Here is a 26,255-nt window from a genome sequence, read left to right as displayed (position 1 = left end):
CTGAGAACATTATAGTGTTTTTTCTTTTGGGATGCTTGTGAGTCTCCAGAGCGGTAGTGCGTGATAATGCATGTTAACTTTCGATGGTTAGTGATATTACTAAAGAAAGAAGACACAAGACATCACAAGAGGCAGAATCATACCTGTATTGTAGGAAATCCATGAGCATTTCAATTTTACAGAGTTGATCAATATAACGTATAACACATAATTCCACAATTCTTATATTATAGGTATAACATCTCATTTTATTTATTTATTGCTAATATATGCATGCATTATTTTTTCCTCTTTTCATAATGTTATTCCTTAGTTCCCCTTGCCCGTCGGTAGGTGGCGGTAGTGCGCCCGCCAGTTGTTTGCCAACCGCCAGTGAATGCAAAGCAGAAGAAGCTCGAGCCTGGCAGAAGAAGACATGACCCGGCGGAAGGACTGGCTCTGAGTCCAGCTTCAACCTTCACACTTAGACACATTTTCAACGTTTCCTCATATCTAAAGTATGTTACGAACGTTGTACCGGGCCGGCGGAGCGCTCTTGAAGGTGAAGCGTTTTTTGCCTCACGCGTTATTAGCGCTAAAATGGTCTTTTCGAGCTTGTGTAATGATGCAGTGCATGTTACTTAATGCTAGCTTAATGCTAGCTGTGGGAGCTAGCAGCAGTTGTCAAGTGAGGGGGGGAGATGTGTGTGTGTGTGTGTGTGGGAGCATCACTGTGCTCACCATGTGTCTGTCCCTGACACGATCAACCTTGTACTTTTTTTCAGGACTTTTATTTTCCAAGTGGCAGACAAGGTAGTTAGCATTAGCTGTTGTTGTCAAACTGGTCTGTCCTTCCTGGTTGCAATGCAAAGTTTTGGTTTCGTATTAAAAAAAAAAAAAAGACGAGACGTATCTACAGTTGCCTCATGATCTGTCGGATCTACTTTAATTTATGTTATAGTGGTGACAATACTACTTATTCATAAATGCATGGTTGTAGGCATTCATGAGTATTTGTAGGTGCCTCTTGTTCATGTGTCCTATCACAGTATATTTCTCCACCTCTGTTAGTAACTCATACTCTCTTATTCATTTATTTTCTCTATCTGTATACTCATAATCAGGGCTGCAGACTCTCCCAGCATGCACTGGGTGAAGGTGGGCAGGGGAACAGACAGTCACACACATTTCACTATGAAACACAAAACCCTTATTTCCACCTTAAACCTCCCCCGACACACATCACAGTCTTAAGACAGGTGGACAGGTTCAGAGCCCATCACAGGACAAACACACACACACACACACACACACACCCCGCAGTCCGCCATGCCAGCCATGCCCTAACCTCAGTAATGTAACGTGCTGACTGACATATTGTCTGCTTTTCTGTTTGTGAAGACTTCCCAGGGGACCGTGCCCAGGCTGTGGGTAACTCCAGCCCAGCGGCGATGGGCCTCCAGCTTACCCATGAACACCGTGGTCCTGTTTGTGCCACAGCAGGAGGCCTGGGTGGTCGAGAGGATGGGCCGCTTTCACCGGATCTTGGACCCGGTAAGCCCTCTCAGTCTTATTGAGATGTTTGGTGAGGAACTGGCTGCTCTGTCCACGTATTCATCTGTTTATCTGCTTGTAGATAAAGAGCAACACCCTCATTCACATCCAATTTTACACATTTGTCATTTTTTTTTTTTTTTTTTACTGAATCTAAGATCTTTCCAACTTTTCATTGACTGTAGGGATTGAACTTCCTCATTCCCATTCTTGACCGGATTCGCTACGTGCAGAGCCTTAAAGAGATTGTGATTGACATCCCTGAACAGTCAGCAGTGTCTCTTGGTGAGTAAGGCTGTTTACTGCCTCTGTGTCAAGGGAATTAAGGGTGTCATAATATCAAAATATCAAAATATTGTGTATTCATTTTCTTGGGGGCTTTATTGAGATTTACTGGTCAATATTTAGCAAGCAGAGATGAGTTCAGTCTTTAAAAGAAGACTTAAGTAACATAGTAATAAACTTTGATATTCATGATGATTATAGTAACAAACTGTCTAGTCACTTATGATCATGTATTTTACACATTTACATATCTTGTTGTATTTTCTACAGATAATGTGACGCTACAGATTGATGGAGTCCTTTATCTCAGGATTTTGGATCCTTTTAAGGTATGTTGGTAAGAAGATAACTGCTTCCAGTGCTAAATGTAACATCTGTATTCTCCCATCAGGCCCTGGTGACAGTTATCTACCTCCCACTGGGACTTGACTTTGCTGGGGCTTTTGTATATTAATGACCACCTTCCTGAACTGTATCCTGCTTATTTCATGGCAAATGGCATCAGTCATGAAACAAAATGCTGATTTAAATTTATATTATTACAAGCTTTGGTAATTTACAAGGTTCTGCTAAAAATAGTTCAACAGGACTGCAGCCAAAGAAATCCTTGTAGCTAGCATCTACTGCTACTCTGCAGCAAAACTCTGAAAATATTACTGTTTAGTCTCTGACCACCAATGAGTTGTGCTGCACATTTTGGATAAATCAAAAGTAAAATTGAAAATATATTCATGTTTTAAACCTAGGTTAACCATGTGTTTCTCTGCAGTAACCAAGGATTAGTGTATTTCTGACACAAGGTGGCGCCAGTGAATTTAACAAGAAAACAAAATCATGCAAAATAAACCACAGTATACCTTCATTGACAGATCAGAGTTGAACATTGAACAAATCCATCTAATAAGCAGATATAATACTCTTGATGGAGACTGAAAAGCCTTGTGTTTATGTCTGTGCAGGCCAGTTATGGGGTAGAGGATCCAGAATACGCTGTGACCCAGCTGGCACAGACCACAATGCGCTCAGAGCTGGGCAAACTCACACTGGATAAAGTATTCAGGGTAAGACACCGCTGTGCTCCATTATGTGTGTCACTTTGCAGTAGGTAATGACAAGCGCTCTAAACCTGCTGTCCTGTGCTTGTCTGCTCTCCAAGGAAAGGGAGTCTCTCAACTCCAACATTGTCCACTCCATCAACCAGGCGTCAGACGAATGGGGAATCCGCTGCCTGCGCTATGAAATCAAAGATATACAAGTTCCACCTCGTGTCAAAGAGTCCATGCAGATGCAGGTAAAATACGGCCATCAACTTGGTGTTTGTGACCGTCTGCTCAGTTTTCTCGCTTTGAAAAGCAGCGGCAAATGTTCGATTCCAGACCAAGCCCTTTGCCCTGCCTTTCCTGTCTCTCTCCACTGTCACTATCAATTAAAGAAAAATGCCAGCAAAAAAATAATCAACTTTGAAAAAACTCAAAATAGATGTTGTTGCACATCATGTTAGAAAAGTGTTGTCAGTATGATTGAAGTTCAAATTCAAGTTTATTTAGATCCCATAATCACAGCTGCAGTGTCAAAGGGCTTTGCAAAACCACACTTTACACCAAACCTCCTGACCTCAACTCTCATAGTGATCCAGAAAAACAAAAACACAAGAAAAATGTGTGAAATAATGAAAGAAATCTTGGGAAGAATCACAAAGTGACGGAGGCTCCTTCCAGGCCAGCCAGGAGTGCAGTGGGTGCCAACTGGGCAATTATAAGCGAATCAGTTACAATTAAATGAGTAACTCTAATGAAAACAAATAAATTGGATTTTATTTACTGTGCAGGTGGAGGCTGAGCGTAGGAAGAGAGCCACCGTGCTGGAGTCTGAGGGGACAAGGGAAGCCGCCATTAATGTTGCTGAAGGTGGCAAGCAAGCGCAGATCCTGGCCTCCGAGGCCCAGAAAGCAGAGCAGATCAACAAGGCAGCTGGTAAGTGCCACCAAAGCAGGGCTGGCCAAGAATCACAAATGCCTGTGAGTCACTCCCTGACTGACTGTCCCCCATTGTTGAAACACACAACATGCCAATGTCCACCTAATTAGACCAAGGCTTGAACTTTACTTGGCTAACTATAACTAGATGAGATCCACCAGGGCTAAGTCAGTGTGGGCATCTGTTCAGTTATGGAAATAGCTTGTTCAGTGTGACCATATTACAGTTCACTATCCAGATAATAATACTGAAGCATCCCAATTGGAAAAACTCCAGCTCTGGGAGGTAGAAGAAGATGAAAGGTGTGTCTGGCAGAAGGTTGAAGAGGACTGCTCGAGGAAGCCCCAGCAGGTCAGCTGCTCTGGCGAAGGAGAAGGAGAAGACGGAGCTCCCAGGAGCCGTGTAGTCCTCTGTCCGGTGCAGCTGACCTGCTGGTTGTTTGAGTAACTGCACGCCTCCAGTTCAGCTGTGCTGTACTCTACACGCCTTTGGAAACCAGCGCTGTTGGGCTCTTCTCTTCTGAAGTGCAGAAAGGCCTTGTAGTGAGCTGTTACTAAAACTGATCAGAACAAATGGTCGACAGTAACTCTTCTGGGAACTCTTCTGCACACACACACACTAGGAATGCGGATTTGCGGAGGAGAAGGAGTTCTGTTTCAGTGATGCGCATTGTAGTAGTGGTCCGGCTAAACCTGGCCTGCCTAGTCTTGTCACGATAAGATTGTATTTAACTGGAATTTTCCATTGACTTAATGGTGTGCATGATTCATATTTTCCAGATAATCTGTACATGATTATAGGTCTTGTCCACCTGCGTGTTTCTGATGCACAGTTCTTAGACTGTGGCCATACTTCACCCACAAAGCATTTGATTAATTTAATTAACTGCCTGCAGACGTCTGCACAAGGATCCCATTGCTCAGACATTAAAAAAACAATCCTGTGGGTGTTGATTGTAGTTGTACATTGGTTTTCTTCACAACTCTGACTTTTGTGTCTTATCAGACAGGAAGCAAGCAGCTGTGAGGGGCATCATTTACTGCTGACATTTGATCCCTTGTCTTGAAAAAAAGGCAGTTAATATCTCACTTGCCAGCATGCGATCACACCACTTTACACAAACTACTGCTTGACTGGCTTTCACTTCACTGCATCAGGCACATTTCAAGCTGAAACTCTGAGTTTCAGTAGCTGCTTGGCTTTACTTCATGCCATCAAAAGCAAAGTTGTGCTGTTACACTCCTTTTGCTTCCGTCCAGTGAATTTGCATGCATTGCCACTTCTCTTTTCTCCAGTAGCCTATGTGTTCTGAATGTAGGGTTACTCTTTGAGCAGATATGTAATGCTGTCTTGCACTGAAGGTATGTTAGATAACTACTGCGACTGATTAATTTCGTCTACTATGCAGCACATACTGGTGGTCATACAGTCTTTCCTACTTCCAGTTGCTCCATGTCGGTGCCAACACAAACTGAACAGAGTCAAAGTTTGAAATATAGCCTCCAAAATGACTTTAAATGAAACTGTGCTGGGGCGGCTGTTCATTTGTCAGGGCAAAGCACATAAATATGTTCAGTATTTGGGAAACCCTGGTGATCCTGGTCCTGTTGTGTTCCCTGCAGGTGAAGCTCAAGCCATCTTGGCCAAAGCAGAAGCCAAAGCCAAGGCCATTCGTTTGCTGTCAGAGGCTCTGGCTGAACAGGTTAAACACATTCTATCGCATCTTTTATTGTAGCATCACAAAATGACTGTAAGCTCTGTGTTCTTGAGCGTATTCACAATATGGGGTTTTGATTGTGTCCTGGACAGAACGGAAATGCTGCAGCCTCGCTGAGTGTTGCCGAGCAGTACGTCGCTGCTTTCTCCAACCTTGCCAAAGAGTCCAACACCGTCCTCCTTCCCTCGCAGACCGGCGACATCAGCGGAATGGTCACACAGGTATGGCTGCACCCCTGCATTTCTGTTCTCCGCTCTCATCTGTCACCTCTTACATTGAGGAATGTTTTAGGAATGAAACGGTTAACAAATTCCAGAGTATAGGAAAGTCACAAACGAAATTGCTGCTAGTCATATATTAGTCATATTGGCGTCTTGATGCTTCACTGTGTAACTCATTATTGTAACGTAGCCAGAGCTGGAGTTGCAGTCATGCCTCCAGGCCTGTAAATCAAAATTAGAGCACATAAGCGTACCATTAGAACAGGTAATTTGAAATTAGCATTTCATTGGGCTGCTTTGTTTTTCACTTGAATGCTACAGGCCAATATTGCACTTGCAACTCTGTCTTGTTATTGTAATACAGCCAACTGCATATGTTTCAGGACTTGAAACCCAGATTTTCTGTTTACTTTTTAATGTTTCTAAATCATTTTCAAATAAAATGCTGAATGGGAATTTAGTTTGTGGCATGCTATTGAATCAGGTATCAAAAATCGCAGATTTTTCCTGTCATTGATAAACACCCATATATTGTAGTGTCATAATATTCATGTTCCTTCTAAAACAAGTGCTCTTTTCTTTGTCATGTTTCAGTTAGAATGCAGTATTATGGCATCATTTCTAAATTAGTACGCTCACAATTAAAGCTTGTTCTAGTGGTTTAATGGTATTTACTGTGTGACTGGCTGCACTCAAATAACCTAAGAAATAAATGTGGCACTTGTTAAAGAACTACTACATGTGCTTCAGCTGATCACCACAATTTATTCAAATGACTGGTGCTAAAAATTGTTTCACTTCCATGTTAAAACAAGGAAGCTGTAACGGAAACGTTATGTCTGTACAAGAACTTCTTTCAATACAGTTAACTACTGATACATATCTTCAACCTGATCTATAATGGTAACAGTTTCCATCCTGTTCTCCCGCCCTCAGGCCATGACTATTTACGGCACATTGGCCAAACCGACAGTGAAGAGCATTAAGGCAGAGACAGAGCAGGAAAAGAGCGAAGAGCCCGCAGCCCAGTCAACATCGGCCCAATAGCGGAGGATGCCATAAGTCCTCTAAACTGTCACTGACACAGAAGACAGAGGAAGCCGTTTTCCAGAACCACGGGGCATAAAGGCAGCGCTGTGTGAGCTGCGTCACTGTCTGGTGCAGAGGACACATTTTATCTACTGCAGAGCACGGGATGCTAAGACCGAAGGACAGCAGAAAATAACATTTGAATAAACAGAGGGGATGCTTAGCCTTGTGGAGCTGGGAAAATCACATCTTACAGAGAGGAAATGCACCATTCATGCCACTGTTTAGATTGGTCAAAGGTTGTACTTGAATTCCTGAATTCAGTGCGGTGAATAATTGCATCTGTGGTCAGTTATAACTGCTCTGCAAATACGGTGTCATGTGGTGGTAGAGCTACACACAGACAAAACAGAATGGGATCTGGAGCTTCTCAATAGCCTCTCCTGATTTGAATGGATGTTCAGTGTCAGTAAAATTACTTCATTATGTGACTTAATATTTCAGTCCACATACGCCTGCCTCTTTTACAGATTTAACCAATATCACTCACGTTCTGGCTGGTCAGAATCAAGTCGTAATTGAATATAATTTCAAAAGGCAATTATTCCTGCTTATTATGTATTTTTGTATATGGCATTAAGCCCCTTTAAAACTGACTATCACAGATAGAGTTTGGGATATGGTTTAACTGAAACCTTCACAATGCGATTTCAATCTGTAAACAATCCTGAAACTAATGTGTGCTTTGTGGAGACTCGGTAAGACATAATGATATAAATCAATAGAGATGTTGCTATATTCAGCACTTTTCTCCATTCCAATGTTTGCTGCCAAAATAGCGTGCTGGAGTCAAGCTCCTCCCACTGCCTGCCCGACAGTTCAAAAGAAGCGCTGTCCCCTCCCATTGTGGAAAATTCACAATGAAGGAATCCATGAAGCAAGGGAGCGCAACAACCGAGGCAAGTGGTGGGACTGAGCAGAAAAGGCTGCATTCGGAGAAGAAATATAAGAAATGTAACAAACTCTTTGCATAGTCTGTCCGAGGCTGGCCTACATACTGTTGTAGCGCAGACTTTTGTGTGGCTTTGCAAAGAGTTTACATCTAAATTTTTTGCTGACCTCCTTACCATCTAATGGTCAGTTTAAATCGCAAAGTGCACGTTTACAACTGAAGTGACTTGACCAGAGACAGGATTTGGGATATGGTTTAACTTAATGTCAAAGCATGTGTGTAAGAAAACAGTGCGATTGTATAGGGACAACTTTTCTTTTAAGGAAGACGGGAACTAATAAAGTATTTGGGATGTTTGTGTTGGAGAAATGGGTCATACTGTCAGACGAGGAAAAATATATTCGTTGTAAAAGACTGGTTTCATCTGTTAAGTGGATTTTGGTGACTCCAAAAGTGACAAGCAGGTTGATTTCATGGGGTCACCAGGAAGCTGCAGAACTTTAAAACATGTCTTATTGAACTCCAGGTATTACAAAGAAGGAGCTGTGAACTTCACATGCATATGTGACCCTTTCACCCATCAGAATAGAAACTGACTCAAAGAACAGACATGGGTTATTTTGATAGATATAGATAGATATACTTTATTTATCCCAACCAGGGAAATTCTGTTTTGGCCTAAATTACCATCTAGAAAGACAACAATTCTGCAAACAACTTCAGACACCAATTTCTCCATAAAAGCAAAGGTAGAATAAGTTCAAATTGAGCCATAATGAATGCAATGGTGCAAACAAGAGCAGCCCGACAGAACTAAGAAACATCTCCAGCATTCATTCAGGATTCTGGCATCATCAGTTAAGGAGGACAACTTCAAGGAGTCAAACATACAGATGTTTTTGTTTTTTGTTTTTTTTTTTTCCGTCTAAGTCTGCAACAGAAATGTTTACAGGATTTCTGTTTTGTGTGAGTTGAGCTGATTCATTGGTTTGCTCTGTACATGGTGCCACAGAGAGCAATAAAAAAAAGATTATGTTACAAACATTGCAGCAGTATGGTTTCTCCATTACAAATCATCATATAGTCTATTGGCACATTTAAATGGTATAGATTGAAATGAGGCCAAACAGCGTGAGTCACAGTGTTGGTGTGTACGGGAACATCTCACCTCACAAGAATAAAGAGAGAGGAGTCGAGATGGCAAACAAGGACACAGGTGAGTTGGATTGTGCTTCACTAGATCTCACTCATCTCTGACATGTCTCCTGCAATCACAGCAGATATTTGGTCTTGCCTGTATGAACAGGGGCCAGGAGGGGATTTTTATTTCTCAAGCCAGCTTTTGTGAAAAGGTATTTGAAGATAATGGCCTCACCCAATACTTTAAACGCCAAAATTCTGGTTTACAATTTAGATATAGTCGGTGCATTTGATCCTCTCGGTTGTTCAGCCTGTCACTGTCTGAGTTATATCTACTGTTTCAAAACCGAGCGGTATTATTCACCATTTTTCTTGCCATCTTGGGCCAAACCAGATGAGCCAGAATCGCGGGTGGAATTTGAAGGCTGCTTTGATCCTGGTGAATGCAATAATATCAGTCAGAATTACTCCATGCAGGCAAACAGGCATATTAGGAGCAATCATTCACTGGTTTCCATTCCTAATATGCTCCTGTCACAGTTTTCAACGCGGACAAATTTCCAAAGATGAAAGCTAGGAGCGGGAATCTGCGCAATATATCAGATCTGGGACCACCAATACACTTACATGACTTAATATTAATAAATACTGCAGATATAACCAGATGCCAGGACTTAGTCATGTGTTGACAATTTATTTCGGATTACTGGAGCTGAATACAAAGCTCGATTTCAGAGCATTTCACTCATAATGCGATAAATGTCACAGGAACAACAAAGAGCACAGTGGCTTTGGAAATAGTAATAAAAAATTATCATGAGGAATCAGTGACATTGGCTGAATTGATTTCTTTTTATGTGAGTGTGAACCCTTGTGCATTAATCTTTTACAAGTACAGAGATTCTACAAAAAATGATTTTATGAGAAACAATGCAACCGTCTGGTCTCTCCCCAAGATTCAATTGGTGACTTTGCTCTAATTATTGCAACTGTAAGGTTTCCCTCCACTGTAATCGTAACTAGGCTGTTTTATTTTAACAAAGCATGCAGCTATATGGTTTCCCAGCTGATTGACTCTCTGGTCATAAACGCTACAACCTCTCAGATTCACATCAGCAGCACAAACCAGTTACGACCACTGTATGCACAAAACACCGAGATTAGCCAATCAGGAAATAAAAACCTAGAAATAATAAAGAAAGAAAATCCATTGCAATAAAAAGCGCTGTTGGCCTACAAAGTCACATTTAATCACATTTTAACATTTTTTTTTCCTGCCCAGCTCAGTATGCCATGAGGAATATAGCCTTGAATAAGTTCTTCAACAAAATGACTTTTTTTTGTTGTATTTTATTGCAATTAAGTGTCATCATACAAGGAAATAGTCCAAAGTGGAAGTTTCCCAAATAGCAAGTTTCAGGCTCCTAAAGTGTATATATTTATAGATGTCTGTAGTTGAATGAAACATTTCATATTTCATTTGTATTAAGGGTGCGTATCCGTATCATGAACTGAGTTTTGAATTCCTTTTCATCGACTCCATCAGCACCTGAGCTCAGAGAAAATGTTTTTTTTTATGGTGGAATCGAGCCTTTCTTCAGTGGAATATTTCTGTTAAATAAGACATCACACACTTTCTGCGTTTTTATGTGTACTTTACATTTCACAGGGGAGGTTCAAAAGGCACCTCAGACCAGGAATGACCCACCACTTGAATAATTAAAGGGAAGGGATGATATCTGATGCAGCGGGCCAAGGCTCTGGCTTTTTCAGCGAAGGCCTTGCAGTAGATGTAGTTAAAAATATGTCTAATTAGCTACTGGCAGAATCAGTAAAATGAACACATTATGGGCTCTCTGTTAGGCGGGAACATTAATCTACAGACATGTTTATTTTTATCTTAGCTTGTATAATTTATGACATTTTGATTTGTTAAAGCTGCCAAATCAGGGAAATAATTGAACAAGTCTAACCTTGCCATGTTATCACTGGTGATTTCCCATTCTGCAGCATTATCAGCCAGGCGACTGGCACACACTGGCACAGGAATGTTAATTTATTCCCCACTGTGTTACCTATTTTTGGTCAGGATGTTTTAATCTGGGGTGGGGTCACTTGCTTTCATCACATGACGTTAAGAGACTTGACCTTGATTTTGCTTTGGTTTGTTTGTTGTAAGCCTTCAAGTTACCATTTAAAGTATTGCTTGCATGAGGGTCATCAGAGTTTAATCAGGGAGGTTCAGATTCTTTCTTAAAACCCTCAAAAGGGAATGCAAACACATTTCCCGAGCTACATTTCTTGCAGCAGGTGAATTAGTTGTTCCTTTTCTTCCCTTTTGCACCCCAAAACTCCTTCATCACTTGGCCTGCGGGTTTGTAGGTTACTTGGTCGGTGCCAATAGAATTATAATGGCTAGAATAAAGCCTGTATTGTATACTAATAAATGCCCTTTCTGTCATCTCTAATTCTATGCTGGGAGCGTTCGGTTCACATGATGAAATGGAGAAAGCAATGACTGGAATGTGGAATTTGGTTGCACAGATTTCAACACATAAAGCGCACTGCAAGCAGACACTTGCCACGGTGTGTGTGTGTGTGTGTGTGTGTGTGTGTGTCTTTAATCCCTGCACAGGCTGGCAGCGATTGGCTAAAAAATCGGATGTTTTCTCATCCAAGCATTTCCCAGGCACACCTCTTTCTCTCACATTGTCTGCATCTAACTCACCGGCTCCATCTTCTCACTTTCTACTTTTTCTTTCCCTTTCTTCTTCCCCTCCTGTCCCTTCTCTCCATCTGTCTGTCTGTCTGTCTTACTGTCTCCCCATAATTTATTTTATGGTTGTCGGTAATTGCTTTTCACTGGAAGGAAAAAAAAAAAAAGGTACCATAATTTAGACAAAGTCTTGTGTGTGTGCGCTCTTTCTGCTGTTCACCTCTTCTTAACCCCCTCCTCCTCCTCTCCCAAAATGACACACAGACACACATGCACATAGCCTCGGGGCAGTATAGTTAAGGAGGTATGCAAAGTTTTTCTTTTTTAAGACCTTGAACAGTGGAATCAGAGGGAAAAGAATGGATAAAGAGCAAGCGAGGGGGGGAGGGGGGCAAAGCGACAGATAAGGGTGATACATAAAATGGAGCGTGATGGGGTGGAAAAGCAGAAAAGCTGCTTGACGTCAACGCTGTGGTTAACTTCACAGTTTCACAATAAACTACGTGTTTGGATTTGAGCCGCAGGTGTGAGGCCAGTCGGAGGATTTTAGTCAAGACTTTCTCTTTTGCTCTTACACACACAAACACACACACACAACTGGCCTTGAGAGGGAAATATTACTTGTGGTGGACGTTTTTAAACAGGAGAAAAAGAGAGACAGCGGTAGAGAAAGAGAAATGGGGGGAGCAGCAGACATAAAGCAGAGGCAGACAGAGAGAGAGAGAAAGAGAGAGACAGTAAAAGTATTAACAGCTCATAAAAAGGCACTTAGCTTCACTGTGGTTAGTGAAGTCACACATTCATCACCATTCACTGCTACTGAGCACACACACACACACACACACACACACACATACACGTCCTCTCACACATACACTACAAAAAAAAAAAATCTCATCTTCAGTGTTAAAAGTCTTGTTTTTCTTTAAATGTGATGAAATAATGCCACTTGTGTCCAGTGCAGTTTCATTTGTTTCAGTTTTTGTTTTTTTGGGTTTTTTTTTGCTGGGAACAAAAATAAATATGTTGAAACAAGACAGACTTTGGCAGATCAGCCCATGAAAAAAAAAAAAATCAAGAAAATGACACTTGAGTCAAGAAATGTCTGCAAACAAGTTGATTAGTACTGGAAACAAGGGAGACTACCTCATCCCACTGACGAATTTTTTTTTTTTTTTACACTGTTTGGAGCAACACACTGAATATGAGAGTAATTGACAGGATTTTTTTTGCAGTGCACACACACTTTCTCTCACACAGACACAGAGACACACACTTTCTCTCACAGACGTGTGTACACGCATAGTTCAGGGTCTTTACGAAAGCTCCTGCCATTAAAGGAGAGATTACAAAGAGGGAAGGATAAAGACGAACAAGATAAAGAACGTGTGAGAAAGGGAGAGAAAAGAGGGGAAGAAAAGAGATAAGGAACCAGGGAGTATAATCAGATTTTATCTTTTTTGCCCGCGAGGGTCAAACCTGAGATCAAAAAGGCACCGCGTGCCAAGAATAACCCCTCTGGTGGATTTGAATCACATATGAGGACAATGATGACATGCATTGTGAGGAAAATGGCATGCCAAGGCAGTGGCTATTTTGGTCAAACACTGTATAGCCTGCAATTTTAGGAAAAAGAAAAAAGCAGCATGCCAGTATAATCAGTTATCATGGCACGAATCATGTCTCTCAGATGCTTCACTCCGCCCACATGACACAGTCCCTTCCCGTCTTTTAGTTTTCCCATTCACTCCACTAGGACGTCTGCACAGGCTAAGCAGGACGCAAATCCCTCTTTCAGTCTTCAATCCGGTCGGACACGCACTTAAACCCCAAGCAGGGCACTTTTTCTTCTGCTTTTCTTTTTCAACTCCGTCTGAGCAGGAGCAGGATTTGGAGTAAGCTTTTCCACACAGCTCCCAGACACTTTCTTCTCTCTCTCTCTGATGCTTTGCAAAGGACCAGAAAGTTATGACACATATAGAAAGTTTGCTCCAGAGAGAACCAACTTCCTGTGCCTGAAGGGGTCAGAGGAAGAAAAGAAGAGAAAGATAAAGAGGCGACGATAATCTAAGAGAGAGACAGGAGGAGGGAAGAGGACAGCTGTTCTGCGGAGGGAAGAAAAATTCACAGAGACCGGAGGCGAGACACTGTGTGAAGGGCAAGGAAAAGATAAAGAGAAGAGAGTGAGGAGGACAACTAGGACTGAAGACACAAAATTGAGAGATAAACGTAGGGAGGGAAGGCGAAAACCAACGGAAAAACAGTGAAAAACAGATAAATATGCAATGAGGAGCAACAGCTACTTCAGAGAGATAAGCAAGAGGCATGCAATAAATGAAAGAGTGATAAGTGAAGTGACTAAGCGAGCGCTTTTGTGAATGAAAGAAAACTCATTTACTACACTGAGCTCAGCTGACCACTGAAAGGACACTTGAGATTTTTTTTTTTTTTAAATGGATGATCTTTAAGATTCTTTTGAGTTTGCCACTTTGATTTATTCTCTTTCATGCAAAAGACACTTCCATCTTGATGATCTAAAACAGCAGGGATGGAGGCACAGGACAAGAGGAAGGACACAGTCTGAGGAACACAGACAGAGATGAGAGGCTGCCCTTGAGAGCGACAAGAGAAGAGAAGAGAGGCTTTACTCATCATGTTTTCTTCAGCCAATTCAGCTAATTCAAACAGCCCCTGCCCCACCGGCAAGTTTGTTCCTGGATAGAATGAAGAGGGGACCAAAGAGATCCCAGCGGATTCTGTGAAACCTCCTCCTGCTCCTGGTCCTCTTCTTCACCTCTCCTTTGCCCTCCTCAATTCATCCACCTTCCTTTCACTCCACCACCACTAGCCGCCCTCCTCACCTCTCCTCTCCTCTCCTTCCCTTCCCCATCTCACCTCTCCATCCCCTGTTTTCTCAGCTCCTCTCCAATCCTCCCCTCTCCTCTTCTTTCCCCACTATGTGGGCACTAGTTATGCTCCTATGGATTCTTAAGATCAGTCATTTGTGCTTTGGACAAGACTACGTGGACTATTACCAAGCTGGAAACATGGGCACTGAGGTAAGACTTCATTTTGTGGTGTTTAATTTCTGCATACTCTGGCCCCAGAACCAGCACACACTGAGTGGGCTGAAACTAGATCCAGGTGTTAATAGTGAGAGATCTTTAGCAAAACACTGCCATTTTTCAAAATACCCACAAGACTGTGGTTCAGACCTCTGTGGAATTCCAAGGCTTTTTGTACATATTATTTGTCTGCGAGTCCCATTTCAGCCCCACGTGTGCCAGTGTTTTGAATCTTAATTCCAATATAAATTCCTGTACTGTTAAGATGCCTCTCGTTGCTGAGGAGAAAGAGCTCGTTTCTGTGGCGACGCGGTTTCAACAGGAAGTGTCCGTACCACGTGGTCTAAATACGTTGATTTAGGATCTCATTCATTAGTATTAGTAGTTTACTGTCTCTTGATGCTGACGCCGCTCCAGGGAATCTCATTTGTCCTGGTGTGACTGGGAGGTTATGGTGTGACATACAGTCTACTGCACAGCGAATGCTGCTTCTGGGACCTTCTGAGGCCACCAGGAACCAATTTCCCAGGAAAACGCTGGCATCCATAACCTCTAGTTCTGACAAAAAATGACGTCAGCACTTCTCTCTCGAAGTCTCTGTTGTTGAGTTCAGTGATTCCGATGAGTAAAAGTTGCAACACCGAAGGGTTTTTCTCTGCCAGTGACTCCATTTGTGATTCATGGAACACAGTTTTATTGACTGATGTGAAGCCAAAATAATGACATGACCTGCGTGATTGAACTGTACTTGCCGCCTCACTGAACACTGTATCCAGACACACTGGGAGTGATCGCAGTAACAATCCTTTCGAGGTTAAGCACTCTTGATGGATGAAGTTTGTGTGAGTAGCTGTGTTAAAACCCAGCATGTGAATATGGGAATGCATCTTCACTGAGTCTGATGAATGAATAAAGGTACAACAGCTGATCCAGACAGCGTTTATAAATTGCCACCTTTACTCTTTCATGCACATACTTGCGTGTGTAGGTTTGTATGACTGTGTATTTAAGATAGCTTTATAAATGCTGTTTATATTGGAAGACAGTCTAACTGACAAATGAATGGGTGTGTTCATATGAGTGTGTGTGTGTGTGTGCCAGCAGTGTGTGTGATGACACACCCCAGAAGATTGGCCAAATTCTCGCTGCCGACCGGCTATTCGTCCATCATGACCTCATGGTCCCACAGCGATGACCTCACGTCATGTGATCTCACGGCGGCCCACACACTTAGAGAGAGCGAAAGAAAAACAGAAAGAGAGGACAACCTTGAAAGAAACATAAAGAAAGAGTGAGAGAAACAATGAAAGCAAGAGGGGAGGGAGGGGGAGACTGAGAAAGACGTAAATGAAGAGGGAGCCTGCTACATAAACCCTCTGTCCTTCATGCTGTTGATATCATAAAAAGCTGGCTAAGTGCATAATTATCATTATCCATCAGCAATATGATAAGTTCTATTGTCATATCACATCAACAGAGGCGTCTCCTAGCAACCACATCTGGTCCCATTATGAAGGTCCACTGAAGAACTGACAGTATACAAATTACAACAAAATACCTAGTAACCCTGATAGAAAAATCATAAAAATATTGTCGTGTTGTGGAGAAATTAATTCAGTAATGCAATAAGTTAAAGGCAATGTTTTGATGAGGATTTGTTTTCAAAATAAGGTTACTGTCAGACAGTAAACTGCTTGCCTTTTTCACATGCCTCTATGCCAAAGGATTACAAGTTGTAGCTTGAAAAGCATCAGCTCAGTTAACCTGACGAAACAGTTTGGGTTTGTCAGCCCTGTGTCTAATTTAGCAGACAATAATGTGAACACGCAACTATTGCACACCACTGTCATCAATCAGATCTTTGATGTGCCAGGCCACACTGTCACCACTGCAGCTCCTGGCTGTGAATATGATAAGTCAGTGTCATTGTCCCCCACCCAATGAAATCAGAGGGAGGGGGACTATGTCCATCCATTTGTTATTCACACAGTGGCGTAACTTATAAATGGATGCTTGGATTTCCAGCAAATTTTGTGGCAAGGCTAGTCATGGACTAAAGAAGGACGTTCCAAACTTTTCATGCCCCTTGGCCCAAAGGGAGCATGGTAGTGGGCGTGACGTATTACGAGGCATAACTTCCACACTGACGCTAGGCACTAATGTGATAAAACAGTGAGAGGGTTTGTTAGATGCTTTGCATTGCAGGGTAGATGAGGAGAACGATCTCATTACTGGTGGCTGCCATGCTTAATACAGTCTACGACTGCTTGACCAAACCACTGAACCAGATTGGGAACTAAGTCACAAGGTGTCAGTGAGGAGTCGGGTCATTTCAGGGATACATCCTGCTGTCACTGTTTCTGCAAGATACATGAACTGGTGTGCAAATTATACATGTTTACAACAAAAGAGTGATGGTTAGCGTTTTAATTTTGGTGGTAGACTGCCAAGCTGTAATTTAAAAAACACAATCAGCTGTTTGCAGCCATTATTGTTAAACAGCTGTGGACTGCCAGTGTCTTTTGCCAGCAGAGTGAGAGGGAGAGACAACAGGAGATGAACGCAAAAGGATGTCTGATGCCTTTGTTCTGATGTGCCAGTATTCTTGTATGTTTTCTGCTAACTGGTTTCACTGTCATGTTTGAATACAGTTCCTGCTTTGGCAACAGTGTAAATTTACAGTGAATACATTATGAATTTGAGTTTACACAGAGAGGGGTGGGAGGCGGAGGGGAGAAATATGTAGAGGGACAGAAATAGAGAGGTAATGTCAAGAGAGACAGATGGCGAAGGCGAAACAGAGAGATTGGAGAGACTGGAGGGAGGGAAGAGAGCGATAAGAGAGAGATCTGGTTTCTGTACAGCTCATGCCAGCTGTGCCACTCTGCCCTTTCTCAGCCTGGGAAACAAAACAACAGCTCCAGTTCCCCAGGGTCAGAATTAATATGCGACGCTCAGAAGACAGGTTCCTGGTTGACATTTATTTCCGCGCAAATGACACAGCAGCGCCTTTTGAGCCAGTCAGGGAAACACTTAACCTTTCTTTTATATGAGCTAATGAGAGCAGAGTCATCGGTCTGCGTGACTGCTGGGAAATCATTATGCGAAGACTCTCAGCAGACGGGGACGAGATTATTTAAGCAGTAAATAACTCATTATCTGAGAGGCCCTATTTATAAAATAAATCCGCTCTGTGAAAAATGTTGCCTCCCCATCTTAAATAAAATGGTTGTGCACTACGCTGGAGAGTCTCCAGTCTGCCTTATCCATTCATGCAGGCCTAATGATGCCTTCAGGTTCTCCTTATAAACAGTGTAACTATGATGCATTCAAGTGCATTTAGTTGGAAATAACTAACTGGATCCTGCAATAAAAGTAGTTTTTGGTGGCTGTTGGTTCACCTAAGGAAAGGAAACACGTGGCACCAAGTGAGAAAAAACCATAATAGCTATATAACTGATTTTCTAATTCATTTACTTAAATAAATTACATAAAAACTAAATCATAAACTGTATGAAACAAATAACACTTTTCCACAGGATTTGATAAAACTAAATTTCTACATTTTTCTTGACCCCACTCCACTTGAAGATGAGAGTTCAGAGTCAGCTAGGATTTCAGTGCCTTGCTCAGCGACACGTCTGCAGGGTAGAGGCTTGAGGGACAAACAGAGAAAGAAAGATAGGAAGAGAGCGGAGAGAGAAAAGGAGCTGCAGACCCTGTAGGCTGCATGCATACTTGAATGCCACATCCACGTGTCTGTGTGTCTATGTGTGTGTGTGTGTGTGTGTGTGTGTGTGCAATTGAGGAGAAGGCACACTAACCCATAATAACTGCAGTAGCCAACAGCAACATGTTACAACACATTGGCAGCTGAGGTATTCCATGTTTATCCAGCTCCAACAGGGAAAGTTTACAATGGAAATTCTACAGTATCTAATAGTTTTTCTCCACACCGCAAAAAGTGTAAAATTACCTTGAATTCAATCAGATCACAATGTAAACAGACAGTTTGACTCATTGCTTTCACTAATGACACACGCATTCTCATTCTTTTTATATTATTGTTACAAAGAGGAAAATACCTCAGCTAACTTTAATCTGCACTGATTGAATTGCAAGGTAAGAGTGCCGTGTCCAATGCAGCAAAGCTCTGCAGTGACATATTTAAGGCCACATGTCATTTGAAGAAGGACGACTGAATGAATTTTCCATTATAAAACTCTCTTTGTTGCACAGCAGAAATGTGCCCTCTCGTCACCCCTCTTCTTCTCCCTCCTCTGTTCTTGTATTTTGCGTTTCACTCCGGTCTCCTGCCTTCTAGGCTCCGGTGTTGTCAGACGATCAGCCCCAGTTGGAGACAGTGACCGATGTGGATCAACTACTGCAGCTCTTATACCCCGAGTACAGGGTGCTTCAGCAATGCCTGAGGAAGAAATCATGGCACGCCACCTCCTCCTCCTCCTCCTCCTCTTCTTCCTCTCCTTCTTCTACCTCTTCGTCCTTTCCTCCACCCCACCACTCGAACGATGACGACCTGTGGGGTCGGCCGAGGGAGGTGGCTCTGTTCAAAGCTGACGGGACACTGGCAGGTAAAAACGAAGCCGCTTTCCAAACATACAGAACTCGAGTAGTAGTCTTCCCTCCAGTGTTCATGAAAATGGACCAGCGTTGCCAGCATTGAGTCTAAAATTTTGGATTACTGGACGTGTATAGCAACCATATGTCATTTGGACCTATAGTTCACTACCAAGCTAACAAAATCAATCAGCATCAGTTGGCAATCTCACATTTCAGCTGAAAATGTTGACTTTTGATAACAGTACCATCAGCAGGTAATTTGTAAATGGTAAAATACAACACAAAACTGCTTTGTTTTGGAGAGTCAACAGGAATATTTCATTTGATGGATGAACTTACATATTTTATTGTCTGGGGGACACAAATAAAAGCACTGACAGAACTGAAGCCTAGCTGGAAGGCATAATGGAAAATCATGGAATCTATGATTAGATTCATCACTGGATAATTTGCTGCCACTGGCCAAAAATTTCTAGTTGAAGACTCCGAAAACCCTTTGTGCTCAGATACAAACGGAAATTTGTGTGTGTGTGTGTGTGTGTGTGTGTGTGTGTTTCCAGTCATTCTAGAAGAGATCCAGCAAACGGCATGTCGGCCCAGAGAGGTGTGCGTCGAGGTCGCCAAAGAATACCCAGAAGCCACCAGTCAATTCTACCTCCCTCGCTGTGTGTCGCTGCATCGCTGCGGCGGATGCTGCAACAACGAGGCTTTTTATTGCACTAACACAAGTCACACGCTCGTCAACAAGACAGTAAGTGACGCAGCGGTGGCTTGGTTTAATCTATTCCATCACTTCTCAAAACGTATTACACAATTTTGGGGTAATTTGTCCTAACTTTATTCTACTTTCCTCACATGAAACCTGATGTTAATCCGCATCTGGCATTTGTTTATCTGTAAACTCTAACCCTGTTATTAATAATGCCAGTGATTATTGTTGTGTAGTATCGAGTAATGATGCTCCAGTACACCATGACACCGGTGCTCTGTTGTTGTGCGTCAAACTGGCTCAAGAAAGAGGACAGAAACCAATCTACCCTGTTATGCAACAAACTCATCTGTGTTATAATCCACCCCAGTGCAGTGGGACTTCTATTTGGCTTCAAATGGACATCAAGCCCATGCACACACACACACACACTTGCATAATCTCGCAATCATTACATAACCGTCTACACTTATGGCACTTAGCGAACACACTTACACCAATAATGATGAGTGCAACAGGAGAATAAATTTTCAACCCCTCAATTACTAGACCACCAACATTAAATTTAAGTAGTAGTCAGGAGCACAGGGGTCAGAGTGTCAGCACCCTGATACAAAATGGAACAAAATATTCCTATGACCCTACAATTATGGATAATAGAGAAGCTGGTGTTGCTGACAAGACACATTTAGGTCAAATGGTTGGCTTTTTCTGGTGATACAATGAATTTATATGAAGCCACAATTATATATGAAGTCCAAGAAAGAAAGGAGAAGATATTAGCGACTAAGGAAAGTGTTAACGCCGTGGCCGGAATACTATTTCATCGAAATGCCTGCAAGCCCCATCACGCTTTGTTTACACTGACACTTCACTGTGTATTACTGCGCACATACGGGAAAACACCTTGGATAAACACACACACATACCTACACACATTTACCGTCACACACACACACACACACACACACACACCTCTGATCTTCATCTCTCTTCCTGTCAGTTGATGGAGCTGTCCCCGCCCAGGATGGATCGCACTGTTGTCATGGTAACCTTCGTCAACCACACCTCCTGCGAGTGCCTGTCCAAACGGCCGCTCCACTCCATTATAAGGCGAGCTGCAACAGATCACTTGTGAGTGTGTGTGTGTGTGAGTTTTCATACATTTATGGGTCTTTGTGCATTTAACGCGGGCATCATACGTGTGTGTATGTGTGTGTGTGTGTGTGTTTTTGCAGGTGTTCTCCTCCCCAAGTTCCCTGTGCTTCAGGGCTATTATGGGACCCAGTCAACTGTGTGTGTGTCCCTAGTGACAGCAGTAACTACTCTGACAGCGAGATCGGTAAGTGTGCACGGTCTTGCATCATTTATCAGAAATCCGGGCTTTGTTATTTCCTCTTTCAGATTTGGCTCCGGTTTGGGCCTCAAACCATTTATCAAAACAAGTTAAAACGAGCTCACGGCTTGTTTTGCGAGCTGCGAGCATCTGTGTATATGACAGATATGACAGCTAAAAAAAAAACCGACACAACTTCTACAACTGAACTGGCATCACTGGTTACATACGCTTGGCAAAGACTACTGGAATGCTGCATCATCAACAAAGCCCAGCAAGTGAAAGTCCTGCAAACAATATGAAACATCTAAATTAAGCTCGCTCGCCTTGTACATGACACGATTTACCTCAAAGGGCAAAACAGCAGGGGGTTCGAGGTGGAGGGTCAAGAGTCTGCAGGTTTTTACTGCAACCACAGAATACAGCAGGTGAGCTCACTGATTGGCACACCTGTGATTAGAGAGGAGGAACTAATCAGAGGAATGATGGTGCAGAGTTTGGCTGCACAGAGAACATGCATGCCCTTGACCCCTCATGGCACACGGTTTGAGACCCTTGCAGGACATGTTACACACACACGCACGCACGCACACACACACACATCTCACAAAGGACCTTTTTAAAAGAAAACCACTGCCTGAAACTCGCAAGTGATTTTATTTTGTTGAGTTTTACTAGAATCAGGATAATATGACAAAATTGTCATCCATAGCTGAATAATGTATCCCACTCAATGGCTACGACTTAAAATACCAATGAGCTGCAAGCTGTGTTGTGGAAATTCGATATTTCCTTGTTAAAACTCTTACCAACAATCTTATGATAATATCTGAGCAGTAAGTGATATGAAATGTTTTGCATCAAATCGCCCCCAAGGGAATTTTAATCCAATTGACACAAGAAGTTATTTATTTATTTTTCAGATTGGATTTTTCTGGTATTTTACCTCAAAAATGGACTTAGCACTGGTGTCTTTGGGTTTACATTCGGGCAATAACAGTACAACTGTGGTTAGGATTTGGCAGCTAAAACAACTTTATTTAAGGTTAAGGTTAAGGGATAACAAGGACTTAATGAAAATCCTACAGTCTCTTAGTGACTTCAGCATGTGAACTGTAGATAATTGCCCTTCAAGCAACAACAAGTGATGAACCTTTGAACAGACGTTTTAGAATAGAAACTGACTAACTGGAAAATAAGGATTTTTCCCCCTTTCCTCTACATGTATGGGCTCCAGAGGTTCTGGACTCGGGGCTGCTGGCTCTCTGTGGGCCCAACAGAGTTTTGGAGGAGTCAACCTGCGAGTGCGTCTGTCGCAACGGACTCACCGAGGCCAGCTGCGATCCAGGCTGGAGACTGGACCACAACACCTGTGAGGATGGGCAAAGCTGTTGTAGATATTTAAAAAAAAAAAAAAAAAAAAAAATCATATCACAAGTAAAGAATTAAAATATTTCAAAAAGGCTGTAGTTTTTAAAAAGGGGTTATTTTTCTAGGGCCACATCTGGGCTTGGCTTCCTTTTTTCAAGAAGAAACTAATGAGAAAAACATTTCACAGCTGACAGGTTAAATTTACCAAAGCATTTTGATCTGTGGATGGGAGCGTGAGTCTGAATGCAACCAGGCAGGATTTAGAAAATCAAGCCAGAAATGGCACACACAGGAAAAGTAGGACAAGTTAGAACCTGAGCACAAAATATTTATCCCAATAAACTGAAAAGATGAATTGATGAAGTCTTTCTTTTTTTGTATTCATAAAAGGACAGCGGGTCTAAAGTCGGGAGGGAGTAGAGACAAAGACAGATTAGAGGAGACATAGCAGTGAAATCTCCCACAGGATTGAATATCAGGCCAGTGGGAGCACACGTGAGGTTTTAGAGGCATGAAAATTAACTACTAGACTATCTGAGCACAATGAAGTTTTCTTTTTTTTACTGAAATGTCCACCATATTGTAACCTAAACCCCTCTGTGCTGTTTTGCTCTCTCCTTCATTGTGCTGTGCTCTCTGCCTTTCCAGGCGAATGCCAGTGTGAGTTTCAAGGAGAAGGGAAGCGGTGTCCCCCAGGCCAGCGCTGGGACGTGGAGTTGTGTGGCTGTGTGTGTGAGGCACAGTGTCCCGGGAATCAGCCCCTCAACCCTGACACCTGCCTGTGTGAGTGCAGAGAGAGTGCACAGTCCTGTCTGCGGCAAGGCAAGAGATTCAACCGTAACACCTGCAGGTAAGCTACTGGAAAGAATCAGATCAGCTAATATCGATGAGCTAGTCTTCAAGTCATTGTGATGATAAATATCTATCCTGCTTAAGTGTCTTTGAGCAAGACACTGGATCACTTATTTCTGTGCTCTGCTGGACTCAGAGCGGAAGAGTGGGCGAAGCAAGACGACTACTTCTCCTTTGGGGGATTAACAGAGTACTCCCCCCCTAAAAAAATACATTCTTGGCCTTTGCTATCTAGGGCCCTAAGCTTTCAGAATGTCCTTCCTGAGCAGCTTAAAGAGCAAATCTGCACTAAATCATGTTATCTGAGCTATAAAAATGGTTATATGTTTTCCATATAGTGAATAACTTTCGGAAATAAGTTCTGAATTTGCTCCTGGAAGCAGAAAATCATTCTGGCATCAGTCTCTATGGGCTCTGAAACATGTTGCACTTCTAGCCACACCTGATTCCTTGGTGTCAAGGCAGGTATTTTGCCTCTGGCAACATAAAATTCTTTGTCAATCAGAAAATTGTTACTGCCCGCAAGTAGATGCGGCTGATCCATTATCACTGACACACCCCAATTTGTTCTCACTCTCCAATCAAATTTTTGGCATCTTTCAAAGTTGTGTGTTATGAGTGAATGTGCTCTTGTAAGAATCTGATGACTCAGTTAAACTCTGGGTAATAGTGTTTGAATTTGGTTTCCAGGCTATAGTCAAAAGGCCAGATGAGTCACTGGCTCCTGTGTTTTTTACTTACAAACTCCATTATTGCACAAAACTAAAATCCACACTATGAGGTCAACTTTAAACCAGAAATTCTGAAACAGTACTCCACTGGTAACTAGAGAAAGCTCATTGTACTACATAAAGGCATTTACTGGGGGCAAAGACACAACTGACTAACCTGTTGAGAGTCCCAGGACACGCTCCTTAAAACAGTTTCAAGAGGACTTAAAGTATGTCACTGGCAATGAAGGGCTTGTGCGTGATATAACACATCCACACCTACAATTCAGAGTTTTCCAGCAGATGCAAACTCTAAAAACAGGACTGTTGCCTGAGTCATAGTGACCTAAATTTATTTATTTATTTTTTTTGTAGCCTGGTTGTTATATATTTAGCTATTACTTGTAAATGGACCTCCATGATAGCACTACACATGGCTGCAAGATTTGTGACCCAACTAAAAAGCCTCTGTAAGGGGGAAGCAACTTCCCCTTTCCCCCCAAAAAGTGCCAGGGCCAAGTTCCTTCAACTCAGTCTTGGAAGAAGGTACCAGGAGCAAAACTAATACTGCACCACGCGAAAAGCAAACGATATGCAAGTAAGGAGGAGGTATCTAGCCATTCTGCAACAGTAAAACAGTGAATGTGGAACATGTTGAAGCTATCTTTATATTATGATTATCATTATTATCACCTCAGTTGCAGGGACTGTTTTGGAGGTCATAACGAAACCCCCAGGTCCAAAAGACAGACTGGCTTCTCTGGTGGTAACAGAGATAAGGATTCATGGTTCCTCAAAAGGGTCCCTGTGTTTTGGAGAGACTTACAGTGGAAAATAGATATATGGCAGTTCATCAGGGTACCTGTCCTGCTATCAGCTACCTGTCCCAATAGTCTTTGCTGGGACAAGTGGCCCTCTCCACGGTGCTGAAGGTGTTATCTCAGACATTTAGGCTTTGGAGTGCTACACAACCCCCAACTTATCCAAGTCTTCACCCCAAGTAGGAAGAACTGCAAGAGAAAGGGATAAGGAAGACTGAGAGAATAACCAGAGTCTTGAGAGAAGGGCTTCAGAAGGGAAGAAAGCAACAGACACAAGTCTCAATGGACATGTCATACATTCCACACTTGGAAGAAAGAACTCCTTCTCTCTCTCTTTTCTTTAGTTCACCCTCTCTCAGATGTTTCCATAACCTTTTATGGACATCAAGGGTCCTAAAAGTCCTACGCTGCTCTCAGCTGCGTGTATGTGCGTGCTTGCATGCGTGTAATGTTCCCACAACCAGCATGCAAGGGATCAACCAACCCTTGACCCTAAACTACAGGCCTAGAGAGAGACGGATAGAAAGAAGGGGGAGTCAAGTCAGAAAGATGAAGAGAGAGAGAGTGTGTGTGCTGAGAAGACTTGATGACAGCTGGCAAACCAGCTATCAGGCTGACAGGCGGGCACAAAGAAAAACATAAGCAGACATAAGCTTTGACAAGAGTGGCATCCTAGTAATCTCACTGTAAGTTATAAAGAGGGTGGTGTTGTAAAGCTGTGTGGCACGCTTCACTGAAATACATAAAAAAGGCCTTTCATACCAAAGGTTCTTACATTTTTCCAAGATGGGAGAGGCCAAAATGAAAAAAGGCGTGTTTTCACCCAGAGACACAATACAATTTATATTTACAAAACTTCTCTTTATTTTCACAGTTTCCATCTGTGACCATTTTGCATCTGCCCAAGTAACCACTGGGTTTAATTTGGGTTTAAAATCAAGATAAATCCCAGATAATTCTCACCACAAAACATCCTCTGTATCTTCTTTTACTGTTCATTCAGGGGATACAAAATCAGCAAACACAGTTTGTTTTTTTGGGGGGTTTTTTTTTGTCTGAGATCCATACTGATGAAAATACAGTGACAAAAGTCCATCTGGGACTTTTTTGGCCCTTCTCTTTGGACTAGATAGTCATATTCTCACATATGTAGTGTCAGTTTATTTTGTAATATGTGATTTGGTCTTTTATGTGCTGCAGAACACAAACATACAGCAAAACAGCTTTTACCAAAGTCAGGC

The 26,255-nt window shown here is 42.3% G+C and overlaps 2 protein-coding genes and 1 long non-coding RNA gene across 3 annotated transcripts in view; 2 read left to right on the top strand and 1 right to left on the bottom strand.

Moving 5' to 3' along the window:
- The first annotated feature begins 383 nt into the window (after nucleotides 1-383).
- Nucleotides 384-8,572, top strand: LOC115375432 (stomatin-like protein 2, mitochondrial). Its single transcript, XM_030074823.1, has 10 exons — nucleotides 384-541; nucleotides 1,381-1,533; nucleotides 1,719-1,818; nucleotides 2,089-2,147; nucleotides 2,778-2,879; nucleotides 2,975-3,109; nucleotides 3,647-3,791; nucleotides 5,417-5,496; nucleotides 5,604-5,732; nucleotides 6,669-8,572. Exons 1-10 carry the CDS (start codon nucleotides 500-502, stop codon nucleotides 6,777-6,779), a joined length of 1,056 nt encoding a protein of 351 aa, XP_029930683.1. The 5' UTR covers nucleotides 384-499; the 3' UTR covers nucleotides 6,780-8,572.
- Nucleotides 8,573-14,380: 5,808 nt separating this feature from the next.
- Nucleotides 14,381-26,255, top strand: part of LOC115375423 (vascular endothelial growth factor C-like) — a 14,796-nt gene continuing 2,921 nt past the window's right edge. Inside the window, exons 1-7 of the mRNA XM_030074815.1 lie at nucleotides 14,381-14,628; nucleotides 18,959-19,226; nucleotides 19,776-19,966; nucleotides 20,928-21,058; nucleotides 21,163-21,266; nucleotides 22,498-22,632; nucleotides 23,280-23,481. Of these exons, the coding sequence (XP_029930675.1) occupies nucleotides 14,527-14,628; nucleotides 18,959-19,226; nucleotides 19,776-19,966; nucleotides 20,928-21,058; nucleotides 21,163-21,266; nucleotides 22,498-22,632; nucleotides 23,280-23,481 (1,133 nt within the window). The 5' untranslated portion in view covers nucleotides 14,381-14,526. The remainder of the gene's footprint in view (nucleotides 14,629-18,958; nucleotides 19,227-19,775; nucleotides 19,967-20,927; nucleotides 21,059-21,162; nucleotides 21,267-22,497; nucleotides 22,633-23,279; nucleotides 23,482-26,255) is intronic.
- LOC115375443 (uncharacterized) lies at nucleotides 15,610-21,698 on the bottom strand. The gene is made up of 3 exons (XR_003929711.1): nucleotides 21,608-21,698; nucleotides 20,900-21,042; nucleotides 15,610-15,863 (listed from the first exon to the last, which is right to left on the bottom strand). It is a non-coding gene; the product is annotated as an uncharacterized LOC115375443 (long non-coding RNA).

This window comes from Myripristis murdjan, chromosome 2 (genome assembly GCF_902150065.1).
Source record: "Myripristis murdjan chromosome 2, fMyrMur1.1, whole genome shotgun sequence".
Taxonomy (NCBI): Eukaryota; Metazoa; Chordata; class Actinopteri; order Holocentriformes; family Holocentridae; genus Myripristis; species Myripristis murdjan.
Note: the sequence above shows the minus strand (reverse complement) of the source record. Positions and strands in the feature narration are given on the sequence as shown.

Coding starts and splice junctions, on each gene's coding strand:
- LOC115375432 (XM_030074823.1), top strand. CDS start 500: ATGTTACGAACGTTGTACCGGGCCGGCGGAGCGCTCTTGAAG. Junction 1,819..2,088: donor ACAGTCAGCAGTGTCTCTTG/GTGAGTAAGGCT, acceptor TATTTTCTACAG/ATAATGTGACGCTACAGATT. Junction 5,733..6,668: donor TCAGCGGAATGGTCACACAG/GTATGGCTGCAC, acceptor TCCCGCCCTCAG/GCCATGACTATTTACGGCAC.